This window comes from Lipotes vexillifer, unplaced genomic scaffold (genome assembly GCF_000442215.2).
Source record: "Lipotes vexillifer unplaced genomic scaffold, Lipotes_vexillifer_v1.1 scaffold371, whole genome shotgun sequence".
NCBI lineage: Eukaryota > Metazoa > Chordata > Mammalia > Artiodactyla > Lipotidae > Lipotes > Lipotes vexillifer.
Genome location: NW_006786304.1, coordinates 2,380,675 through 2,404,027, shown reverse-complemented (window position 1 = coordinate 2,404,027; position 23,353 = coordinate 2,380,675). Strand labels below are relative to the sequence as shown.

Genomic DNA, 23,353 nt, shown 5'->3' with positions numbered 1-23,353 from the left:
GTTGAACCAACATATTTTCAAAAGTCCAAACTAGACAAAAAGGTGTATTCAGACAAGTGTAAGTCTCTCAAACATCCCCTCCACACTATTACCTTCCACCCACTTATAAGAAACTAACTTCATGATTTCCTGATTAATCCTTCCTGTGTTTCTTCTTATAAAGGTCGGCAGATATTCATATATTTACTTATTTTCCCTTCCTCCTTACACAAACTAGTATACTATTAATGCTCTTTTGCACTTTGTTATCTTTAGGGAAAATTCCTACAAGTGAACTGGGAAAAGGTAACTCCATAGTTTGTTAGATATTGTCAAATTCCTCTCCTTAGGGGTGGTTATCGAGTTGCACTCCTACTTTCAATACATGAAAGTGTTTTATTCCCCACAGCTTTGCCCCAAAAATACAGTGTTATGTTTTTGAAGTTTTGCTAATCTTATGGATGAAAAACGGTGTTTCAGTATAATCTGAATTAACATCTCTCTTATTTTGAATGAAACTGAATAACTATTCATATGTATACATATTTATATCAATATGTGTGCATGTATATGTGTATGTATATGAATATACACACACAGACACACCCCTACCTCCTAGCTCTAAACCCTGAGACCAGGAAACAAAGAAACCACAGTGGCAAGGACAATCCCTAGCATCCAGACCTTGGTGTTAAATACCATTCCCCAATAAATGAAACAAATGATTCCAGAGCTGGGGCAAAGTAAAGGATGAGCCTAGGACAGCATACTATGCCCCCAAATAAGAGAGTGCTCAAAAAAAGGCTGGGGGCATATTACAAGGGCAAGGAGTCAGCTTAAAGGGGTCAAATTTGGAACAACTTTAGCAAGATAATTATTACAGTAATAAATTACAAATCATTTTTATAAGAGAATTCACAAGTCCCTACAAATAATAAATAAATAAATGGTTAAGAGAGAGGGGCTCTTGCTTTCTGTAGAATGCCAAGTGCTCAATGCTATGTGTGAAGGAAGCACGAAGTCAGAAAATCATCATTTGGTAACTATCATGGTAAAGACTGGATACGGCAAGAATCATCAATGGATGCTAAGTCTATAGGGAAATGTTTGTGTGGTCTTTAAAAATTGTTGCCTTGTGACTGCAAGAGGAAACAAAGCAGTAATCTTACAGTGGAGAAATTGGACATCTTGACAGGGTGATGAAAATTAGCATCACTAATGAGGGACAGATGGTGTGTCTCTAGATGTGATATCCTCTAAAGGACACACCACTACCAACTGCAGAGTTCCAGCCAGAATGGATCATCTGAATCAAATTATGAGGAAATACTAGGAATGCTTTATTAAAAATGGGGGGAGGGAGTAGCAGTATTCTTTAAAAAGTCAGTCTTAAAAGGCAAAGCAATGCTGTGAAAATGCTCCATATTAAAGGAGGCTAAAGAAACACTGACAGCTAGACTAGACCCTAGGCTGGATCTTGCCCTGGAGAGAGAAAAATATGCTTTAAGTTATATAATTGGCTCTGCTGATAAGATTAGGGTATAAATGATAGACTGGATAAAAGTACTATATCTGCACTGGGGATACGCAAGAGAATATTCCTATTTCTACAAAATATACTGTTCAGTGAAGTATTAACCTTGCCCAAGGAGAGGTCTGGCTTTTGCCCTCAGCCCTTGGGAGATGATCTCTAAGCACTGGCCATGTACTGCCTGATAAGAGTGTCTTTTTTTACCTGGAGGCCCTGGGCCACACCAGAGAGTTTAACAATGTGATTTATGGTGGGGCCTTTAGGCCATGTGTATCAGCTTGATCTCCAGGGAGTGAGGGGGCGGATGGAAACCAAAGTCAGCCACAGAGGTGCCCAACCACATCTATGTGACCAAGCCGCAATCAAAGCTCTGGACACCAAGGTTTGTGTGAGCCTCCCTGGTTGGCAACACTCCGCATGTACGGTCACCGGTCACCGATGGGGAGACTGAGTGCTGTCCACGACTCCACTGGGAGAGGACAGCTGGGAGTTTGTGCTGGAAACTCCCCTGGACTCTGCTCCAGGCGTCTCTTCTCTAGGCTGATTTTATTCTGTATCCTTTCCATGTAATAAAGTGTAGCTGTGAGCATAACAGCTTTTAGTGACTTCTGAGAGTTCTAGCAAATTACTGAGGCCCAGGGGACCCCCCCGAGCTTGCAACTGGTGTCACAGTAAGGGTAGTCTTGGGATTCCTGAACTCTGCATATACACTGAAGTATTTAGAGATAATAGGGCCATGGTGTACGTAAATTACCCTCAAATGGTTCAGAAAAAAATTAGGTATATACATATGTTTTCATACATACACATAAATATTTATGGAGAGAGAAAGAACACGCACATAAATGATAAAATTTAAATGGGGTAAAATGTTACTACAGGTGAATCTAGGCAAAAGCTATATGGGTGTTCTTGTTCTATACTTTTACTTTTGCAAATTTTCTGTTAAGTCTGAAGTTATTTACAAATACATTGTTAAAGCAAAAAATAAAATACCTGTGAAAAATCACATTTATAAGCAACTACAGTGGGAATTCCCTGGCGGTCCAGTGGTTAGGACTCGGTGCTTTCACTGACGAAGGCCTAGGTTCAATCCCTGGTAGAGGAACTAAGATCCTGCAAGCCGTGTGGTGTGGTGCCCCCCGCCCCACGCCAAAAACAATAAACAAAAACAACTACAGCTACTGGAACCCTGAAAAACAAAGAAGCTGGAGCAACTCACTAAACTGATTTTATGACAAACCAGTGGCGCAGCACCACAAGCTGCCCATTTATAGTTCAAAGGACAGATTTCTTTCCTGGACAGAAACATCTTGTCTCTGCTGCACAGGGATTATTGGGACTCGTAGGTACCCAAGCTCAAAGAATGATTTTAGGAGTCCCAGAGCTTCAAGCAACTGCGCACACAAAGACACACCAGGAGGCTGACACTGCGTCACAGAGGGCACCCATCCTCACCCACTGAGAGCAGGTTCCGGAAGTTCTCCAGCATCACGTCTCGGTACAGCTTCCTCTGGGCAGAGTCCAGCAGCCCCAGCTCCCCTTCGGTGAAGACCACGGCCACGTCCTTGAAGGACACTGGCTCCTACAATACCAAACACACACAGACTATGTTTATGGAAGAGGGGCAGCACTGAGAAAGTGTCAAGAATGGGAAGCTGTTCCGGATTCCGAGGGACTGAGTCAAATTTCAGTAGCTGCCTTCTGTTTGCTTTTCACACTGCCAATTCCATCCACCAGAAGGGCTGCAGGAAAAGAAATCTTTGCACTTTAAATTGCTGCCTTTTGTTAGTACTCCTATAGGTAAGTCCCTGGAACTCTGGTGCATCACGTGGGCTGCTAGAAAAGCTTTAGTTCCAACAGCGTGTGATGGAGTCTGTTTTCCCTCTTTTATACACTTACACCACTTATTTAATGTGCTGATCTTACAGGGCATGAGTCACCCTTACTGTTCGAGTATGTAGCTCCTCCTCTGTGCCCCATCTAGATGTGCAGCATTTATGGGCACAGCTCTGGAGCCTGAATGCCTGTGTTCACATTAGGAAGCTCTGCGGTGGGACCTTGGACTTGGTCCTCATCCTCTCTTCATTTGCAGGCTGTTAACTGTACCTTAGGGTACTGGTAATAAAACGAGTGACTAGGTAAAGCACTCAGGAACAGTGACTGGTACATAGTAAGTACCCAATAAATGATAACTATTATTGTGATGATGATGGATGATGATGATGATGATGACGACGACGATTTCTGGCATCCCACTTCAGGGCTGCATAGTAATTCAAGAAATTGATGACTGAGAATATAGTGAACTGATCCAAATAATGCATGCTTAGTTTTAGATTACTTATTATAAACAATGTTGCAAAAAAATCTTTCCATATAGACCTTAGTCCCTGGAATTCTGCTGGTTATCTCCTTAAAATAAATTACAAAAAATAGAAATGGTAATGTTGAAGAATAACAAACTTTAAAGTTTTGAAACCATAATGGCAGATGTTTCCTCCAAAAAGATTTTTCTTAACTTATTCTGCTTCCAAGAAAGTATAAATCCCTAAACCTCTATACCCTGGCCAACAATGGACATGAATATTAAAAAAAAAAAATCTTTGATAATCTCAGAAGTCAATTTGGGAAGTAAAACCTAGTTATCTCAAAAAATTTTCACGGAACTTCTCTGGAGGTCCAGTGGTTAAGAATCCGCACTTCCACTGCAAGGGGCACAGGTTCGATCCCTGGTCAGGGAACTAAGATCCCACCTGGTGTGGCAAAAAATTTTTTTTCACAAAGTTGATTAGTAATGAACATCATTCTCTTTTCATAGGTTTGCTGGTCATCTCTATTTCTCGTTTTGTAATAACATTCATTCAATTGGGGATAGTAAGGCCTTTTCTTCCATGTATGTTATAAAGATTTTTCTTTCTACCTTGCTATTTGTCTTTTAATTTTTTGCTATAGGGAAATTTAAAATTTCTATATGAAGAGCTGCTCAACAGTGTATTTGTTCTGGCTGGAGCTCTGAACATCACAACTTCAAGTCTTGGTCTCTGAAACACAGACAAACAAAAAACAAACCAGAATGAGAACTCTGGTTTGTTTTTTGTTTGTCTGTGTGTTTGGGGTTTTTTTGCCCCTCTTTCCACCCCAATGGTATGCCTGATAACTCTTAATCCAGAAGGCAAAGTCTTTGGAGTTGGCCAGATACTTGCCTATTGCGGGAACTTGAACAGGTTTCCACTTACAAGAACCTCTTATCTTCATGTTGACAGTGAAGATGATTCCAAGTCCCTCTTAGAGCAGTGAATAGCACGACAGATGGAAAGTGCCTGTGTGTCTTATAGTATGACTAAAATTGTAAAAGTAAGTACCCGTAATGCTCTAATAAATTAATTCATGAATGGTGTGACACACAGGCACACAGACACAGACACACACAAAGAAAGCTTTCAGGTCCTGGAAAGAAAGAATCTAGCTCTTTTTGAACGAAAACAGCTAACACTATTTTTTTCTGAGTTCAGCCTCAGTATGACCCTGTTAGACAAAACCATCCTTTAAGTAGTCTTTTTACAAAGGTACCACTTAAGAAAAAAAAATTTTTTTTAAGTTTTGAGTCCCTAGAACATAAGGACAAATAGTATCAGAATTCTCTCAGAATTGTTTTTTTTTTTTTTTTTTGCGGTACGGGGGCCTCTCACTGCTGTGGCCTCTCCCGTTGCGGAGCACAGGCTCCAGACGCGCAGGCCCAGAGGCCATGGCTCACGGGCCCAGCCGCTCCGCGGCATGTGGGATCCTCCCGGACCGGGGCACGAACCCGCGTCCCCTGCATCGGCAGGCGGACTCTCAACCACTGCGCCACCAGGGAAGCCCCTCAGAATTGCTTTTTGAGTAAAGATTAGATGTAGAGAAACTGATACTGTTGTGTAAAACTGAGAATCCTCATGAATTTAAAAGCTTGTGAATGACGAATAGTTAAAAAAAATGGGTGAGAGTGTATAACAGTTCATTGAAATAATATTAGATGACAAAAATTAAGTGCTATAATTTTAAGTGAAAAAAAATTCAAAATTGTATCTATTATTACAAGTATAGTTATGAATGCACATGAAAAATGAGCATGGAAAACACAGGTGATTTGTAAGCAGGGTAATAATGTGTGGGCTTTCCCATTTAAAAAATTCCTATTCTCTTTCACACCATTAGTTGTGAAATACAATGATAATAAAAACTGAAAAGGGAAATTAAAAAAAAATGAAACAAAAGAGCACGGCACACAAATGGTATTAAATGTCTGCTGTCATTCTTTATGCTTGGCAAGGAAGAGAAAAAAGGTGTCCACTTACTGAGAAATAAAATACCTGTTAAGTGACGGAAATAAAAATCCAACTCACCTGGAACTTGATCATCTTCTCCGTTTCCTGGGGAAAGGCAGAGACCTGAAGAGGCACAAAAGGAAAAAGAAAGAAGCCATGAGAGAGGGGGAAATGCATCTCTGTGCAAATCAGAAAAAGGTGTCCCTCCTCCCAGGCACACACACCTTCACAAGCAGGGTGTGGGCTGGGGTCCAGCTGCCACTAGGCTATCCTGGCAGGATGCCCATGAGCATAGGACAGCCTGCACCACCATACTTGGCAGTTCTCACACACCTCGAGGTTCCCCAGGTACTCATTCTGATCCTGGGAAATGTGGGAAAGGAGAGACAGTTAAGTGGGAGAGGAGAGGTACTGGTTAAAAGTGGCCTCTGGGGACAATTCGTTTTCAAAACCTCACATTGCTATAAAATTGCTGTATATTGGCACTGCTATATATCTGCTATATATTTTTAATCATGGTTAAATTAATTAACCTCTCTAGGTTTCATTTCTGCAAGCTGCAGCATTGGGATCGTAATAGTACCAACACTGTAAGATTGCTGTTAGGATTATGTGCGTGAGTAGTGGAAAACTGTTGTTAACTATACCAATGTTTTCTATTATCTTGTAGCTGCAGAGAAGCAGATACTATTCTACATCATAAAACTGTCCTTGCAGATGGGGTTGAAAGAAATCTGCGTGGCAGAGATTATGGCTTTTCACTTAATAAGTTGTTGCCCTGATAATAACATTTGTTTAGACACTGAGCCCACCCTTCTGAAAAGTTTAGTGGCTGGTGACTATTCCTCCTGAAGCGGGAGGAGGCTCAACTGGTAATGATACCTCCCTCTTCCCACATGGATATAATAAAGATTAAAGAAGCCCGTGATGCTACTATATCTGTGTAAAGCATTGGCTCACTGCTTGACCCTTGGGAGGATTTGGAGAACAGGAGTTTAATTTCTTGGGTTCTTCCTCAAGGTTATTTACTGTTCTCAATAGTTATTTACTGTTATTTATCTTATTTACTATTCCCAAGCAACTTCAGAGTCATCTGTGGAAGAAAAAGAACTCAAAAAAGGGCTAATCATGGGCTTCGTGGCCACAAACTGTCTCTGTGGAATGCTGTTCTTTTTGTTCTTTTTACAACCTTTCATATGTATTGGGTTGGCCAAAAAGTGCCTTTGGTTTCTAAGTAAAAATAAAAGACACATTTTTCATTTTCACCAAGAACTTTATTGAACAATGTATTCACCCTTTTGTTCCACTACCTTCTGCCATTTTCCAGGCAGAAAATTCCATCGTAATTCCATCTTCCCAAAACTTTTTAACTTTCTGAGCAAAAAACTGTCCCAGGTGCCTTTTACAGTCTTCCAGGGAATTGGAATTTTTTTATTAAGAGAATTTTGTAAAGACCGAAATAAATGGAAATCTGAAGGCGCAATGTCTGGCGAATATGGCAGATGAATCAGAACTTCCCAGCCAAGCTGTGACAGTTTTTGCCTGGTTATCAAAGAAACATGTGGTCTTGCATTATCCTGATGGAAGATTTTGCATTTTCTGTTGACTAATTCTGGACACTTTCCCTCGAGTGCTGCTTTCAGTTGGTCTAATTGGGAGCAAGACTTGTTGGAACTAGTTGTTTGGTTTTCCGTAAGGAGCTTATAATTGAGGGCTCCCTTCCAATCCCACCATATACACAACATCACCTTCTTTGGATGAAGACCGGCCTTTGGTGTGGTTGGTGGTGGTTTATTTCACTTGCTCCACAATCTCCTCCATTCCACATTATTGTACAGTATCCATTTTTCATTGTCCGTCACAATTTGTTTTAAAAACGGAACATTTTCATTACGTTTAAGTAGAGAATCGCATGCAGAAATATGGTCAAGAAGGTTTTTTTTCATTTAACTTACACGGAAGCCAAACATCAAAGCGATTAACATAACCAAGCTGGCGCAAATGATTTTCAATGCTTGATTTGGATATTTTGAGTATGTCGGCTATCTCCCGCGTGGTGTAACGTTGATTGTTCTCAATTAATGTATCGATTTGTTCGCTATCAACTTCAACCAGTCTACCCAACCGGGGAGCCTCGTCTAGCAAGAAATCTCCAGTATGAAACTTCGCAAACCACTTTTGACACATCTGATCAGTCACAGCACCTTCTCCATACAGTGCAAAAATCTTTTTTCACGTTTCAGTTACGTTTTTACCTTTCTTGAAATAATAAAGCGTAATATGCCAAAGATGTTTCTTTTCCTTCCATCTTCAATATTAAAATGACTACACAAAAATTCATAAGCCTTTTTATAAATGCACACTGATATGACAGCTGTTACATACAATCTAACAAAATTGTTTCGAATGAAGTTAAAGACAACTAAGGGCTACTAGAGCCATCTTACAGAAAAAAACCGAATGAACCTTTTGGCCAACCCAATAAGAACCATTCTTAGCTGGGGAGGAAAAGGGGATTTACAAAAATAAGCCATGGGCAGTAGTTTGCCCACCTGCATCCTTGACCCTGTTACCTTTTAACACTCAGCTGCTCCAGGATACCTTTTAACAGGTTTGGCTGCAGCCTTATTAATTCCTAAAACCCACTTTGCCAGTCTAATAAAAGCAGGGCTTTGCCCAAGAGCCCAGGCTATAGAATCAGGCCACCAAGCTTCAATCTTGATTCTGCCACTTACTGGCAAAGTAAACTTTTACTAGTTAATTAACCTCTTGATGCCTCTGTTTCTTCATCTGTAAAATGGAAATAAAAATAGGGTTATTATGAAGAACAGATGAGTTAATGCACCAAAACATTAGAAAGCCAGTGAGGTTCATAATAAACACCTAATAAATGTTAGCTATTACTTGTATCATCCTCATTATCACCATGAAATATACAGAAGCCACACATTAGCCTTGGTTTGTTTCTAAGTATATTTACTTTAGGTAGTAATTATCAATAGGTGTATATTACCCTTGGAATATTCTGAAAAAGCTGGTGGCTTTGGCATGCCACCAAAACTTATTGAGATAAAGGACAGGGAATAGTTATACTGTTTATTCTCCCACATGCATTTTCAGAAAATTTGAACACAGTCTCACATAGCTGAAGGTTCCTATTTTCTGCTGCTTGTTGGAAAACTACACCAACCCCAAACAGATACTGAATAACTCTTTTCTGCTAATCCCTATATTTGGCAATAAGCACAATGAGAACTTGACCTAGTCCCTGCTACATAGAAACCTGCAACTGAGTGGGAGAAACAGATCAGAAACAAGGAGCAGAAACTCCAGTGAACTCAGACAGGTCAACAGAAATTGCTAAACCTGAAGCTTATGAAAGTAATGTGCACTCTGTTGTATTGATAGCATGTTCTAGAAATGTCAGCAAGGTCAAATTGGTTAATGGCATTGTTCAGGTAGGAATAATCAGTTTTGTATTCTTAATGAGTTTCAGCATGCTTGTATTGATTACTGAGAAGAGTGTTGAAATCTCCATATTTAATTGTGGATTTCTCTATCTCTTGTTTCAGTTCTGTCAGATTTTCTTCATGTAGTTTGAAGCTCCGTTGTTTTCTGGATACACATTTAGGATTATGTCTACGTGGTGAATTGACGCTTGGTGTAATGTCCCTACCTCTCCCTGGTAATAGTCCTTGTTCTGAAGTCTATTTTGTCTGATATTAATATAGTCACTCCAGCCTTTTTTGATTAATGTTTGCATGGTACTTTTTTTAAAATCCTTTTAACATATCTATATCCTTATAGCTAAAGTGGGGCTCCTTTAGACAGCATATACTCAGTTTTTGTTCTTTATCCAATCTTAACAATCTTTTAAAATTAGCATATTTAGGTCATTAGCATCTCATGTAATTTTTAATATGGTCAGATTTAAGTCTACCATTTTATTATTTTTCCTTGTTTTTCCTTCATGATTTTCTTCCTCTATGACCCTTTTTCTGCCCTCTTTTGGGTCGAATTTTTTTGGAATTAAATTCATCTCTTTTTATCTATTAGTTTTTGGCTATTATCACCTTTTTTTTTTTTCCTCCTCCAGGGTTGCAATATACATATCTTTCACAGTATACTTAGTGTTATTATTTTACCAATTCCCCCGTTCTTGAATTAGGTGTCATATGTATTCTCTATATACAGTGCTCTAGCCAAGAAAGCTATAATTTTTATTTTAAACAGTTGCATTTTTAAGAGGAGAAAAACAATATTTTATATTTACAAAAGAACGTACTATTTTTGTTACTCTTTTTTCATTTCTGAAGTTCCTAGTTTCCATTTGGTATCATTTCTGTTCAACCTAAAGAAATTCCTTTAACACTCCTTTTTAGCACAGGTGTGACATTTCCCCCCTTCTTCCTGAAGGAAATTTTCACTGGATATATAATTCTGAGTTGACGATTTGTTTAAGCACCTCAAAGATGCTGTTCCAATGTTTTCTGGCCTACATGATTTCCAATGAGAAATCTGCAAATGGATGAATCATTGTTCTACCACATATTTTCTCTAAGTGTACTCAAGAATTTTTATCTTTAACTTTCAGAAGTTTATGATGTATCCAGAAGTGATATTTTCTCTATTATAGCATTAAACAAGAAATGAATAACAAAAAGATATCTGGACAATCTCCAAACATTTAGAAATTAAACAGCATACTTCTAGCAACCAATGGACAAAGTCATAAAAGAAAGTAGAGCAGGGACTTCCCTGATGGCACAGTGGTTAAGACTCTGCGCTCCCAATGCAGGGGACCCAGGTTTGACCCCTGGTCAGGGAACTAGATCCCACATGCATGCCACAACTAAGAGTTCACATGCCACAACCAAGGAGCCTGCATGCCGCAATTAAGGAGCTGGTGAGCCGCAACTCAGAAGCCCACCAGACACAACTAAGGAGCCCTCGAGCTGCAACTAAAGAAGCCCACCTGCCGCAACTAAGGAGCCTGCCTGCCACAACTAAGACCCAGTGCAGCCAAAGAAAGAAAGAGCATATTTTGAATGGAATGAAAATGAAGACACAACATATCAAAATGTATGAGATGCTGCCAAAGCAGATATTATTTTTAAAAATGTATTCAATGATGTATATATTAGAAAAGAGAAGGAGTCTTAAATCTATTATCTAAGCTAAGAACTAGGGGAAAAAGGGCAAATAAATTAAACCTAAAACAAACAGAAAAAAAGGAAATAATAAACATAAGACAGAAGTCAATAAATTCAAAATAAACATAAAACATAAATCGATGTAACTGAAAACATGAAAACACTAGACAAAATCAGGGTTGGCAAAATATGGCCAATTATGGTCCACTGCTTGTTTTTGTATAGGCTGTGTGCTAATGATGGTTTTTTAACATTCTTAGAGATGGACTGAGTTTTTTAAATGGTTGGGAAAATTTTTTTAAGGTATTATTTTAAGACACATAAAAATTACATGAAATTCAAATTTCAATGTCCTTAAAGTGTTATTGGAACATTACCATGCTCATTTGTTTACATATTGCCTATGGCTGCTTTCATACTACAGCAGCAGAGTTGTGTAGTTACAACAGAGACCGTATGTGCCCCTCTCATTTCTTTATACTGTTGCTAAACACAGTACAAATTACAGTGACCTAGCTATAGCTCAACAGCACTTCAAGTATCGTGTGTTTTTTTAAGTATCACATGTAATGATGTACCACAACATTTAAATTTTTTTATTACTAGCACATACTCATCATGTCAAAACAAGAAGAGAAAAAGAGACTTCAAATGTTGCACTTTTAAGGCACATTGGAAGTAAAATATCTTGTTACAGAATTAGATGGCAAAGCCTTTTGCCTTTTATGCAGCAACAACATAGCTATGCTAAAAGAATACAATATATGTGAACATTAGCAGACTAAGCATTCATCACAAATATGCTCAATTCACAGTAAAGCACTGGTCAGAAGAATTTTAAAATTTTAATGAAATGTCTCACTGGAACAGATATTCTTCACAAAAATAATGAAAATGAGGCTGCAACCGAAATAAGTTTTGGATATTCAGATATTCAGCTTCTATTTCTGCCCCAAGCAAATAAAGCAATTTACCAATGATGAGTTAATTAAATCATGTTTGACTGTGGCAGCCAAAGAAATGTGTCCTGAAAAAATAAACTTTTCTAAGATTATTAGACTTTGGGCAAGAATCGTTGCTCAAAGAGTTGAATACAATGGGAATATTATAGTCAATTAAAATACAAGGGAAATAATTCTGATAAACTTTATTTGGCTCTTGGCAATTCAGCATATGTCACAGATGTTGCTCAGTAACTGTTTATTGAAGGAATCATTACCAAGTTTGAAGTGACTAATCAGTAAGTCACCAGAATAGCCTGCGTGGAACAACTACAAGTGAAAATATTTTCAAAGAAGTTGAAAACATACTAATTCAGTGTAACCTGAAGTGTAATCTTCTGGATTGTGTGAAAACTGATTACAAATTTATAAAGCTGGTAAAAATGTAAGTTTGTAGTCTATGGCTCTTCATTGTATTATTCATCAGCTGGTACTCTGCAGAAAATATTTTAATATATCAAGTGCTATTGAAGCAGTAGCATCAACAGTGAACTTCATTTACTCTCATGGACTTAATCATCAAAAGTGTCATGAATTTCATCAGAAACAGAAGCTAAATATCCTGACTTGCCTTACCACCCAGAAGTTCAATGGCTGAGCTGCAGTAAAGTTTTATTGTGATATTTTAAATCTCGGGCTTTCTAAGTGAGAAAAGCTGCCCTCCACCACTATTATTGAATACTGAATGGCTTTGGAAATTAGCTTTAGCTGCAGACTTCATGATGTTTTTTAATGAATTCAACCTGGAAGGCAAAAATAGCACTTATACTGTAGTAAAGTCATTTCAATGACAACTAATTTTGTTTGAATCCAAAGTAGTGCCAAGCTACTTTATAAACTTCCATTCTTGTCAAAAGTTAAAACAAGGCAGATCTTCATTCCACACAAATGTTTAGTGTGATGCAATTGCCAAAACTCAGAATTGTACACTAAAAATTATTTTACTGCATGTAGGTTAAGCAGTAAATGTTAAAAATTAAATGAGGCTGTTCAACAAGCACTTGTTCAATTTTAAGTAAATAAAGATCACCTGGGGCTCCTATTAAAGGAAGAGCCTTGGTCCCACACCTTCAAAATTCTAAATAAATTGGCATGAAACTGGACCGAAGGACCTGCATTTATATAGAGCTCCCAGGTGATAATGCTGCTTGAAAGCAGCCAGAGAAGAACAATGCATTACCTACAGGGGTACAATGATTCGAATGAACCCAGATTTCTCATTAGGATCCATGAGGCCAGAAGGAAGTAGCACAATACACTTTTAAAGTAGTGAAAGAAAAGAACTGTCAAAGCAGAATTGTATACTAAAGATAACAGTTTAGAAAAATATTTAGGAATCAAGGTGAAATAAAGATATTCTCAGATGAACTAAGAATTCACAGGGAGCAGACCTGCTCTAAAAGGATTGGTGAAGGAAAACTTTGAAAGGAAATAAAAGAAAGAAATTTGCATCATCAGGAAGGAGGAGCGACAGAACAGTAAATATCCAGGAAAATATGATAGGTTTCTCGTCTCTTGAGTTCTTTAAAATATATTTGACCATTGGAAGCAAAAATTATAACACTATAGGGTTTTCAAGTTGTATACATGCAATATATGACAACTAGAGCATAAAGGTAATGTATTAGTTTTTTCTGGCTCCTTTCTAGTTTCTTTCTTTGTCTTTAGTTTTCAGCAGTTTGATTATAATGTGCCTGGGCTTGGATTGCTATGAGTTCATCCTGTTTGGGATTTGCTCAACTTCTTAAAAGAAGTTTCTTTTCTTAAAAGAAAACCTATAAGTTACACTTAAGATACTAGAAAAGAGAAGCAAAATAAACCCAAGTCAAGCAAAAGAAAGGAAATAATAAAGGTAAATATAGAAATCAATGAAACCAAAAGTAGCTGTTTTTCTTTTACCATAACAAAAACTCTAGCAAGAGTGGCAAAAAATAAAAGAGAGATAACAAAAGTTACCAATATTATGAATGAAAAAGTAGATATCATTACTTCTAGAAGAAAATATAAGAGAAAAATCTTCCTGACTTGGAATTAGGCAGAGTTCTTAGACATGAAAGGCACAATTCATGAAAGAAAACACTGATAAATCAGACTTCATCAAAATTAAAAACTTTTGCTCTGCAAAAGACACTGTTAAGAGAATGAAAAGATAAGCTATAGGCTGAGAAAAAATATTTGCAAAGGACATATCTTGACAAGGACTTGTATCTAGAATATATGAATAACTCTCAAAAATCAACAATATGGAAAACACAACTCAATTACTCAATTTAAAACTGGGCAAAACACTTTAGTAAAGAAGATAAATAAGCTGAAAAAAAGGTATATCCGCTGAACATCACTGGTCATTAAGGAAATGTACATAAAAGTCACAGTAAGATACCAACACATGCCTACCATATGGCTAAAATTAAAAAAACAAAAACAGAAAATACTAAGTGCTGACAAGGATGTGGAGCAACTGGTACTCTCATATATCATTAATAGGAATGCAAAATAGTAGATACCCTGGAGAACAGTTTGGCCACTTCTTACAAAGTTAAACATACATTTTCCATATGACCCAGCAATCCCATTCCTGGTTATGAATGCTAGAAAAATAAGCAAAGAAAACCCTGTACACAAATATTTATAGCAGCTTATTCATAAATGTCAAAAGCTAGAAACATTCCAAATATTCTTCAATGGGTGAATGGATAAACGATGGTATGTCCATAAATGTAATATTAATCAGCAATAAAAACAAAGTACTGATACACAACTAGGATGAATGTCAAAGGCATTAAGCTGGGAAAAGTTCTTGGAGCTCTCTGAGATGCTGTTCCCAGGTTATAATCCTCGATTTGGCTCAAATAAAATTTTTCATTTAAAAAAAACGCATTATGCTGAGTTAAAGAATCCAGCCCTAAAAGGTTACACATGGTATAAGGCCATTTATGCGACATTCTCAAAAAGATGAAATTATAGGGTTATAGTGGTCACCAGTGGTTACAGATGCGGTGAGGGGTGATTATAAAAGGAAAATAGGAGAATGTTTTGGTGTGATGGAACTGTTCTGTGGCTGATGAAAGTGGTGATTATACGAATCTACACCTGTGGTAAAATTAATAGAATTGTACCCCAAACAGGAAAAAAATAGTTAATTTTACTGTATGATGATTGTTTTAAAAAACCTGCTTCTCATCTGTAAAATGAGAGTAAATGATAGGTTTGTTATGAAAAATAAGTTAGTATCTGTAAGTCACTGGAAACACTGCCTAGTCATAAAACACAATCTATAAATGTTATTAGCTGTTATCATTTCTATCAATGTATTTCTCAGGAAATTTGTTTTAGATCATGAAAATAATTGCTCATAAGCATTTCAACAATCTGAAATAGATGGTGGATTCTATAGCTCATCAACATTAAAGATTAAGGAACATCTCCATGGGTTATTTCTATTCTGTTTTGTTACCTAATTCCAATTTCAGGAATTCTGCACTGCAAACTCTTGATGCCGGCAGTCTGTTGAGTAGCTACTCTAACTCCAAACCCTTGCCAATCTTGTACTGTGTGCTGGGCACACACAGAAAAATATGACATGGTCCCAGCAACAGAAAAACTTTCAGTGTTCTGAAAGTTCAGTGAAAAGAGAGAGATGAGAAACAAAGAGCCCCAAGACATAGGTAAGTCAAACTGTATACGGGAAAACAAAGAGCATTGGACTTTGGAACCATCCCTCTCTAAAGTGCAATGCTCTTGTGTCCCCTAGCTTTCTCAGATGAGTGCCATTCTCCAAGCTGCAAAAATAAAAACCTTGGAGTAGCTGCTAACATCTCCCTTTCTTGGTCTTGGATATAAACAATGAATGATAATCAATTTTTGGCAATTATAACAATAAATCAATCACTATCATACTGACTCAATGTTGGGGACTTGCTTTAAAATACTGAAACATGGTTGAGAGTCCACCTGCCAATGCAGGGGACACGGGTTCGTGCCCTGGTCCGGGAGGATCCCACATGCCGCGGAGCAGCTGGTCCCATGAGCCATGGCCGCTGAGCCTGTGCGTCCGGAGCCTGTGCTCTGCAATGGGAGAGGCCACAACAGTGAGAGGCCCGCGTACCGCAAAAAATAAATAAATAAATAAAAATTAAAAATTAAAAAAAAAAAATAGTAGATGTTGAAAAATACCTTTTAAAAAAAAATAAAATAAAAAATAAAATAAAATACTGAAACAAAAAAAAGTTGGAGCAGGGGTGTGTTGATACAAGACTGACAAATGTTAACAAGGGTTGAATTTGGGTGATGGTTCCACAGGGGTTCATTATTTTATTCTTATTACATTTGGCTCTGTTTGTAAATTTCCACAGTAAGAACTTAAAGGGAAAATAAAACCTATGATACCTATTTTGAAAAACTTAAGTAAAAGTCCAAAAATAAATCTACAGAACAGGAAAACATTAAAATATTAATATTGTTATCTCTACATCCTGTACTACATCCTTCATAAATTTTCTTAATTCTCTATAATATGCAATCATTATTTTTATAATCAGAATATGAACTATTATTTCAAATAAAACTCAATTAAATTGCAGATAACTGAAAAAAATCTCATCAAAAACTCAAAGCTTTCATGACCCTCTATAAAAATCCAAACATGCCTTCTCAACCTGACACTAAACACATTAAGAACTAAGGCAGCAGATCGAAACTACCTAAATTCAAATCCCAGCTAAGCCTCTTACTAGCTGTGTGACCTAGGATAAACAACTCAGGCTCTGTGTCTGTTTCCTCATCTTTAACATGGGAATAACAGTATCCCCAGTTCCCATAGGGCTCTTGCAAGGATTAAGTATGTTCATTCATATAAAGCTCCTAGATTAATGTTTAGCACTAAATGTTTAAACATTATCATTATTACTCATGCCCACGTATTCCCCCATCCCTTCCTGCATTTATTCAACAAATATCAGGGCATCTTTGTAGCAGACTTTGCCCATGAGTGATGGAAATGTCTTCTCCTCTGCGAAGAGATGACGTAAGAGGAGGAAGGATGCTAAGTCCTAGTCAGGTGAGTCTCTGCTGCCTGCGGCCAAAGGGTCATTCCCTCCTCACTGCAGCCTTTTGCAAGAAGTAAGGCTGGGAGAGGAAAGGAGGCTGAAAGAAATCAGAACTTCATCAGTACTCCCACATAAATCACAGTGCACATCCCAGACAACAGCCAGAAGTGATCCTCTCCAAAAATTTTAATTAAAAAAATTAGGAGTCTGGGTTCAGCCCCAATTCCTTCAGGGATCAGAGAAGGGCCAGGGACACTGTAGCAGGAGCTCTGACCCACAAAAGCTTTCAGGGAACCGAGTGCTTTTCAGGAAATTAAAAAATACTAGTAACAAGAGACCTTGTGATTTTTAACCACAAGCCAGCCTCTGTTCTAAGTCTTTTCCTGTACATTCTCATTTAACTCTCACAATAGCCCTATTAGGTAGACACTAAGGCCAACTTTAAAGAAGAGGAGACAGAGACATGAACATACTCGCCGAATATATTGTTAGGAAGCGGCAGCGCGGGCTGGTAGTCGCGAAAAGAGCGGGGGAGGCAAGTACAGAACCAGGAGACCCCCAACCCCAGAGACATACGGCCCTGGCCCGGGCCCCTAAACCAGGGATGTACCAACAGTCCCACGCTCCAGGAGGCTCATTCAAAGGGAGCACCAACCGCGCCCTTCGCCGCAGATGGATTCCTTCCCCAAGGTCGAGGGCCGCCGGGTCGCTACTGGCCCACAACAAAGCGAAGTAAGGTCAGTGTAGACGCGGGGAGAGGGGCCCGGGGGAGGGAAGGCTCACCTTTCCGAGAGGAAAGAAGGCCGCGGCCTCGCGTACCTGGGCCGGAAGTGACTTTGCCTACAGAGACCTCCTGGACTACGCTTCCCAGAATTCCCAACGGGAGCAGGGACAGAGCCTCATCCTCCTGTAGCGGAAGTTATCCAACTACGGTGTTCCCGGGCTACACTTCCCAGAATTCCCAGGCACCTCGTCGCCTTCTCAGGGCGGAAGTGCTGGCTGTTATACTGAGCGTGTGGATTGTACTTCACAGCGTCCCAGAATGAATTTCGTAACCCCGTCTTCCTGGAGCCGAAATGCTTCCAAACCTAGAGCGCTCTACTACACAATTCTGTTATTTGCTTAAAGGCGCCTTTTCGGAGCGTAACTGTCTCTGATTCTGTGGATCTTCTGAGCTGCCATTACCGAATCTCCTGGGGGGCAGCCCTTTCCGCAAGACTGCCTTTTCTCTTTTGGGTAGACGGTATTTGGATAGTCGGTATTCTCTTTCGGATAGTCAGTATGAATCAACTCTGTACTGTTAGTCGAGCTTGGTCTTCCTCTCCCTTTTTTCTTAAAAAAAAATTTTTTTTAAACGTGACCAAAACAAAGCAAACTCAACCAGAGCAAACTCTATTTACCTATCCACCTACCTATTCATAGAAACTACCCATAAAGACAGATTAGAGAAGCTTGAAGTGTGAAAAAAGAAGAGAGAAAGGGAAGGAGGGAGGAAGGGAATAGATTATATAAAGAAAGCGATTTGTAGGCAAAAAATGCAATACTAAAAGGAAATTGTGCTGCCTGCACTGGGCACTGAATGTAAGGAATACAGGATCTCAACCTTACTTTGACTGGATTGCTTCTTTTATTCTGTATGGGTGTGAATGCATCTAGAACTCTTGACACTGCTACCTCCCATGAGCTGTTCATTCCAAGATCCAGAAGAATGGACACGAATGCCAAGAATCCACAAGAAGCAGATGCAACCACTGACCAGGGCATAAAGCAGCAGCAGCAGATGTTTTCCACATTTCCTTGGCTTTAATTGCTAACTATGAAATGTGGGTCATAAGGCAAATGGAAGGAGCTGTAGTGATACAGATAAAACATTCTAATATGGGAAGGGATTTTAAATCCTTTATGAAATCTTGAATTTTTTGAGCTTCTAGTATCACATCACCTATTTTCACCCTGCTCTTGATATCATAAATACTATAAGTTGTCAGAAAACTAGCAGAAATAAAAAAAGAGAAGAGAAAGTTTAATTGCCCACTCTTCTCTTGGGGAAGAAATACGGATTATTTTCTATGGGCTTCCCTGGTGGCTCAGTGGTTAAGAATCTGCCTGCCAATGCAGGGGACACAGGTTCGAGCCCTGGTCCGGGAATATCCCACATGCCTGTGTGCCACAACTACTGAGCCTGCACTCTAGAGCCCACGCGCCACAACTACTAAGCCCGTGTGCCACAACTACTGAGCCTGCACGCCCAGAGCCTGTGCTCCACAATAAGCGAAGCCACCGCAATGAGAAGCCTGTGGACCACAACGAAGAGTAGCCCCCGCTCGCCGCAACTAGAGAAAGCCCGCGCACAGCAACGAAGACCCAACACAGCCAAAAATAAATGAATTTTTTAAAAAAGAAATGCATATTATTTTCCTTTATGCTGGTACATTAATTGTATTTAATGTTATATCACTTGACCCTCTTGTAATCTAGAACAGCTCCCCCTCCCCTTTTTTGTATGCCCTTCACCTACTGAACTAACTAGATCAGTTGTCATGTAGGATTGCTTACATTCTACATTTGTCCGATGGCTTTTTTGACCTGGCATTTATTGCCCTGAAACTTTGATATATTCTGTGAACTGGGGGTTAAAGGTTAGATTTTTGGCAAGAATAAGGAAAATATGGTATTGAAAATAGCTGAACAAGGTCCCATACAGTGTCCAACTGAAACCAGTTCTAATGCTGGGCAAGTACTCTAAGGAGTAAAAGAAAAATGACGTAACAGCCACTATGTGAAAATGCTCAGTGGTTTAAAGAAGGGGATCATTTAAAGAAATTATACCACGTGACTCTTTAACAACCCCTCCCAAAAGGAAATGTTTTTAAAAATACTTACCTAATACCTAGCTTATGTATTAAGGAAGATCAATCTGATAAAAGGTAAGTTTGGGGGATAAAATGACAGGGAAATTTAAAAATACACTAGACAAAATAAAGAAAATATTTTGTATATTTACGCTTCCAGTAATAATAAAATAGGTAATTTGGGACAAACATCTGGCACATGAAAGGTGGATACATTTTTTTAAGTGTTGGAAGGCACCAAAACACGAGGTAATGGAGAGTTAGTGAACTAAAATTCAGAAAAAGTTGGGGAGTCATGTATTAGGGGCTGCTTTTCTCCTGGGGTGATGGTCTAGTCAAAGAGCCAAAAAGCCTGGAAGCTCTGTAGCACTCTTGACACCCATTTGGGGCTAGGGGAACAAAAGGTGTTGGAAATACCTGTAAAATACATATCTTTTCAAGCACACATAAAATATTTACAGAAAGGGGTCATAGGGTGCGCCAAAAAGAATAACAACAAATTTCAAAATATTGAAATAAAATTAAATGCTTTCTGAATACAATGAAATTCAGCCAAAAATCAATAACAAAAAGATAATTTAAAAATTTCCATGTATGCATTTAATAAATTATCTCTTAGCTCCAAACCCAACCTTCTTTACATTGCTTTATGGGGCCGGAATGAGAGGGAAATCTGCAGCTATTCTCTTTACTTTGCCATCTGGGTCTATGTTAGGCTCTGCCAATAGAGGGCGACAGTGATTCACATACTTGGTATCAGGATTTTAAAGTCATGTGTATCAGAGTCTTCTGAAGAGGGACTTCCCTGGTGGTCCAGTGTCTAAAACTCTGCACACCCAATGCAGGGGGCCCGGGTTCGATCCCTGATCAGGGAACTAGATCCCGCATGCATGCCACAATTAAGAGTCCGCATGTCGCAAAACTAAAAACAAAAACAAAAAAAAAAAACAGATCCCGCATGCTGCAACAAAGATCCTGCACGGCCTAAATAAACATTAAAACAACAACAACAAAAACACCTAGGGACTTCCCTGGTGGCGCAGTGGTTAAGAATCTGCCTTCCAATGCAGGGGACACGGGTTCGAGCCCTTGTCCGGGAAGATTCCACATGCTGCGAAGCAACTAAGCCCATGCGCCACAACTATTGAGCCTGCGTTCTAGAGCCCGCGTGCCGCAACTACTGAAGCCGACGCGCCCAGAGCCCGTGCTCCGCAACAAGAGAAGCCACCGCAATGAGAAGCCCGTGCACCGCAACGAAGAGTAGCCCTGCTCGCCGCAACTAGAGAAAGCCCACGCGCAGCAACGTGGCCAAAAATAAAATTAATTAATTAATTTTTTAAAAAGAAGTTAAGGCTGGGAAAGGAAAGGAGGCTTGGGGAATCAGAACTGTGTCTCCCTTCTGCACGAATCACAGAATACAAACTCACACACTATCCTGGAGAGACACACACACACACACACACACACACTCTCTCTCTCTCTCTCTCTCTCTCTCCCTCTCTCTCTCTTCTGAAAGACAGAGAGAAAATGAACCCAGAAGAAATTCAGGAATAGCCTGGATTCCTGCAGGGATCAGAGAAAAGGGCTGGTAGCACTGCAAGTGGGGCTCATCTCTTCCTGGGCTCATGTAAGTTGTCAGGTAACTGAACATTTCTCAGTAAACTAAATACATTAACCAAAAGATACAATTACCTTTGGCTTTAAACCTTTTATTTGTGACTATCCCACTTAATTCTCCAAACAACTCTATTAGGTAAGTACTATTATTTCCCTCTTCTTACAGGAAAGGAATGCAAGGCACAAACAGATTAAGTTAGCTGCTTAATCTCACACCCCTAGGAGGTGGCAGAGCTGCCGGGTCAGTGGGCGATTAGGAACAGACAACACAGAATACAGGAGACTCAACCCTCGACCACCAGTCGTGGCACTCAAGAAGGCTCAATCCAGTAGGGCCCATCCACACCCTCTGCCTCTGGCTGCACATTCCCTCTCATAAGGCCAAGGACACGTCACAGTTGACCCCAGCCAAACAAAGAAGCATTGCCGTCCGTGCCTGAGTTTCTCCAGAAGAAGGGCTGCCACGACCTCACTTCCGTGGAGGAAGTGACTCTACCCACAATTCTTGGTTACGCTCCCAGAATTCCCGACAAGATACTAGTCACAGCCACGCCCCCTGTAGCGGAAGTTCGCCGCCTACAGAGCTGTTAGACTACACTTCCCAGAACCCTCATGTTATTGCCCTCCTAAGGCGGAAGGTTGGCTACTACCCTTAGAGCCTAGATTATATTTCTCACGATTCCAGAGGAATCAGTGAAGAACTACTTGTTTAAACATGTTCACTTATTTGATAATTAATCACATTTTTCCTATGTATTTACTTGCTATAGCGATTGCTTCTTTTAAAAACTTGACTATTCATATCCTTTGCTGTATTCATATCCATATTCCTATTGAGGCTTCATTATCTTAAGATTCCTGTTAAGGATTTTAAACCATTTTCTAGCATATATGTCAATATATGTCAAATAGGTCAATATTTTCAGCCCAGTTTACTATGTCTTCTACCTTTATGTATGTTGCCTTTTTAATATAGGGAAATTAACTTTTTTCCATACAGACTTAATCATTGTTATATTCGCTTTACTTAGAACTCTGTGCATCCATAACAAGCAACCTTTTCTGTGCTCCATTACTATTCCACACGTTTTAAAAGTATTAATTTCATTTAACTCTCACAATCCCACTAAATACTATATAATTATACCCTGGCAACTGATTCACAGAGATTAACTCGCCCAAAGTTATAACACTAGGGAGTGGCTGTGCTGATTGCGAGTCAAGGAGAGTCTGGGGGAGCACAGAACCCAACAGACCATCAAACCAGAGATGCATTACCCCAACCTGGGACGCGCTAACCGCTGCAAACGCTAGGAGGCTCTGCCGAGAGGGAGGCGCAAATGCCTCTACCCCTTGTCCTCCGCCGACCATCGCTTCTCTTCCTCAAGGCAGGGGGCCGGGCCACTGTTGGTCCCTCGTCTAGGCTGAGGAGGTGCGGAGTAGTTGCTGGGACTCAAGTCTCCACTCCACATGGTGTAGGATGGCCGCAACCTCCCCTGGAGCGGAAGTTCCTGCAACTCACTTCCCTGGATCCGGAGACCATCCGAGAGGGGCCGCACCCCGCACTCCTGAAGAGGAAGTGTTGTCGATTGCACGCAGCTTCTGGACTACACTTCCCAGAATTCCCAAATGGGTCTACAGCCCTGCCTGTCTGGGGTGGAACTGCTTTAGACTACAACTCCCAGAATGGTCTGCGTGGTAGTGCTTCCGCCTTCCCTCCACTATTTCTTTTGGTAAAATTCAACCTTGTATTTTTTTTTTTTCCAAGAAAAAACCAGAACGTGGGAATTTAAAGGAAATATGGATATTTAGGGGGAAAAAAGAGAAGCATTTCACATTAAAGGAAAATTAACACATTTCAGCAG

At 39.5% G+C, this 23,353-nt stretch overlaps 2 protein-coding genes across 5 annotated transcripts in view; both read right to left on the bottom strand.

Moving 5' to 3' along the window:
• Positions 1-18,080, bottom strand: part of LOC103083411 (zinc finger protein 112) — a 30,680-nt gene extending 12,600 nt beyond the window's left edge. Inside the window, exons 1-3 of one of the 4 annotated variants that reach the window (XM_007458559.1) lie at positions 18,076-18,080; positions 5,892-5,910; positions 2,969-3,088 (exon numbers count right to left, since the gene is read on the bottom strand). In XM_007458559.1, coding sequence (XP_007458621.1) covers positions 2,969-3,088; positions 5,892-5,910 — 139 coding nt within the window. In that variant the 5' untranslated portion in view covers positions 18,076-18,080. Of the gene's footprint in view, positions 1-2,968; positions 3,096-5,891; positions 5,935-18,075 lie in introns of those variants that run through there. The other 3 variants (XM_007458558.1, XM_007458561.1, XM_007458560.1) reach the window with 3 other exon arrangements.
• A 4,754-nt stretch (positions 18,081-22,834) lies between these two features.
• LOC103071308 (zinc finger protein 180-like) overlaps positions 22,835-23,353 on the bottom strand; it is a 52,514-nt gene continuing 51,995 nt past the window's right edge. Inside the window, 1 exon segment of the mRNA XM_082931130.1 lies at positions 22,835-23,056. Coding sequence (XP_082787256.1) covers positions 22,835-23,056 — 222 coding nt within the window.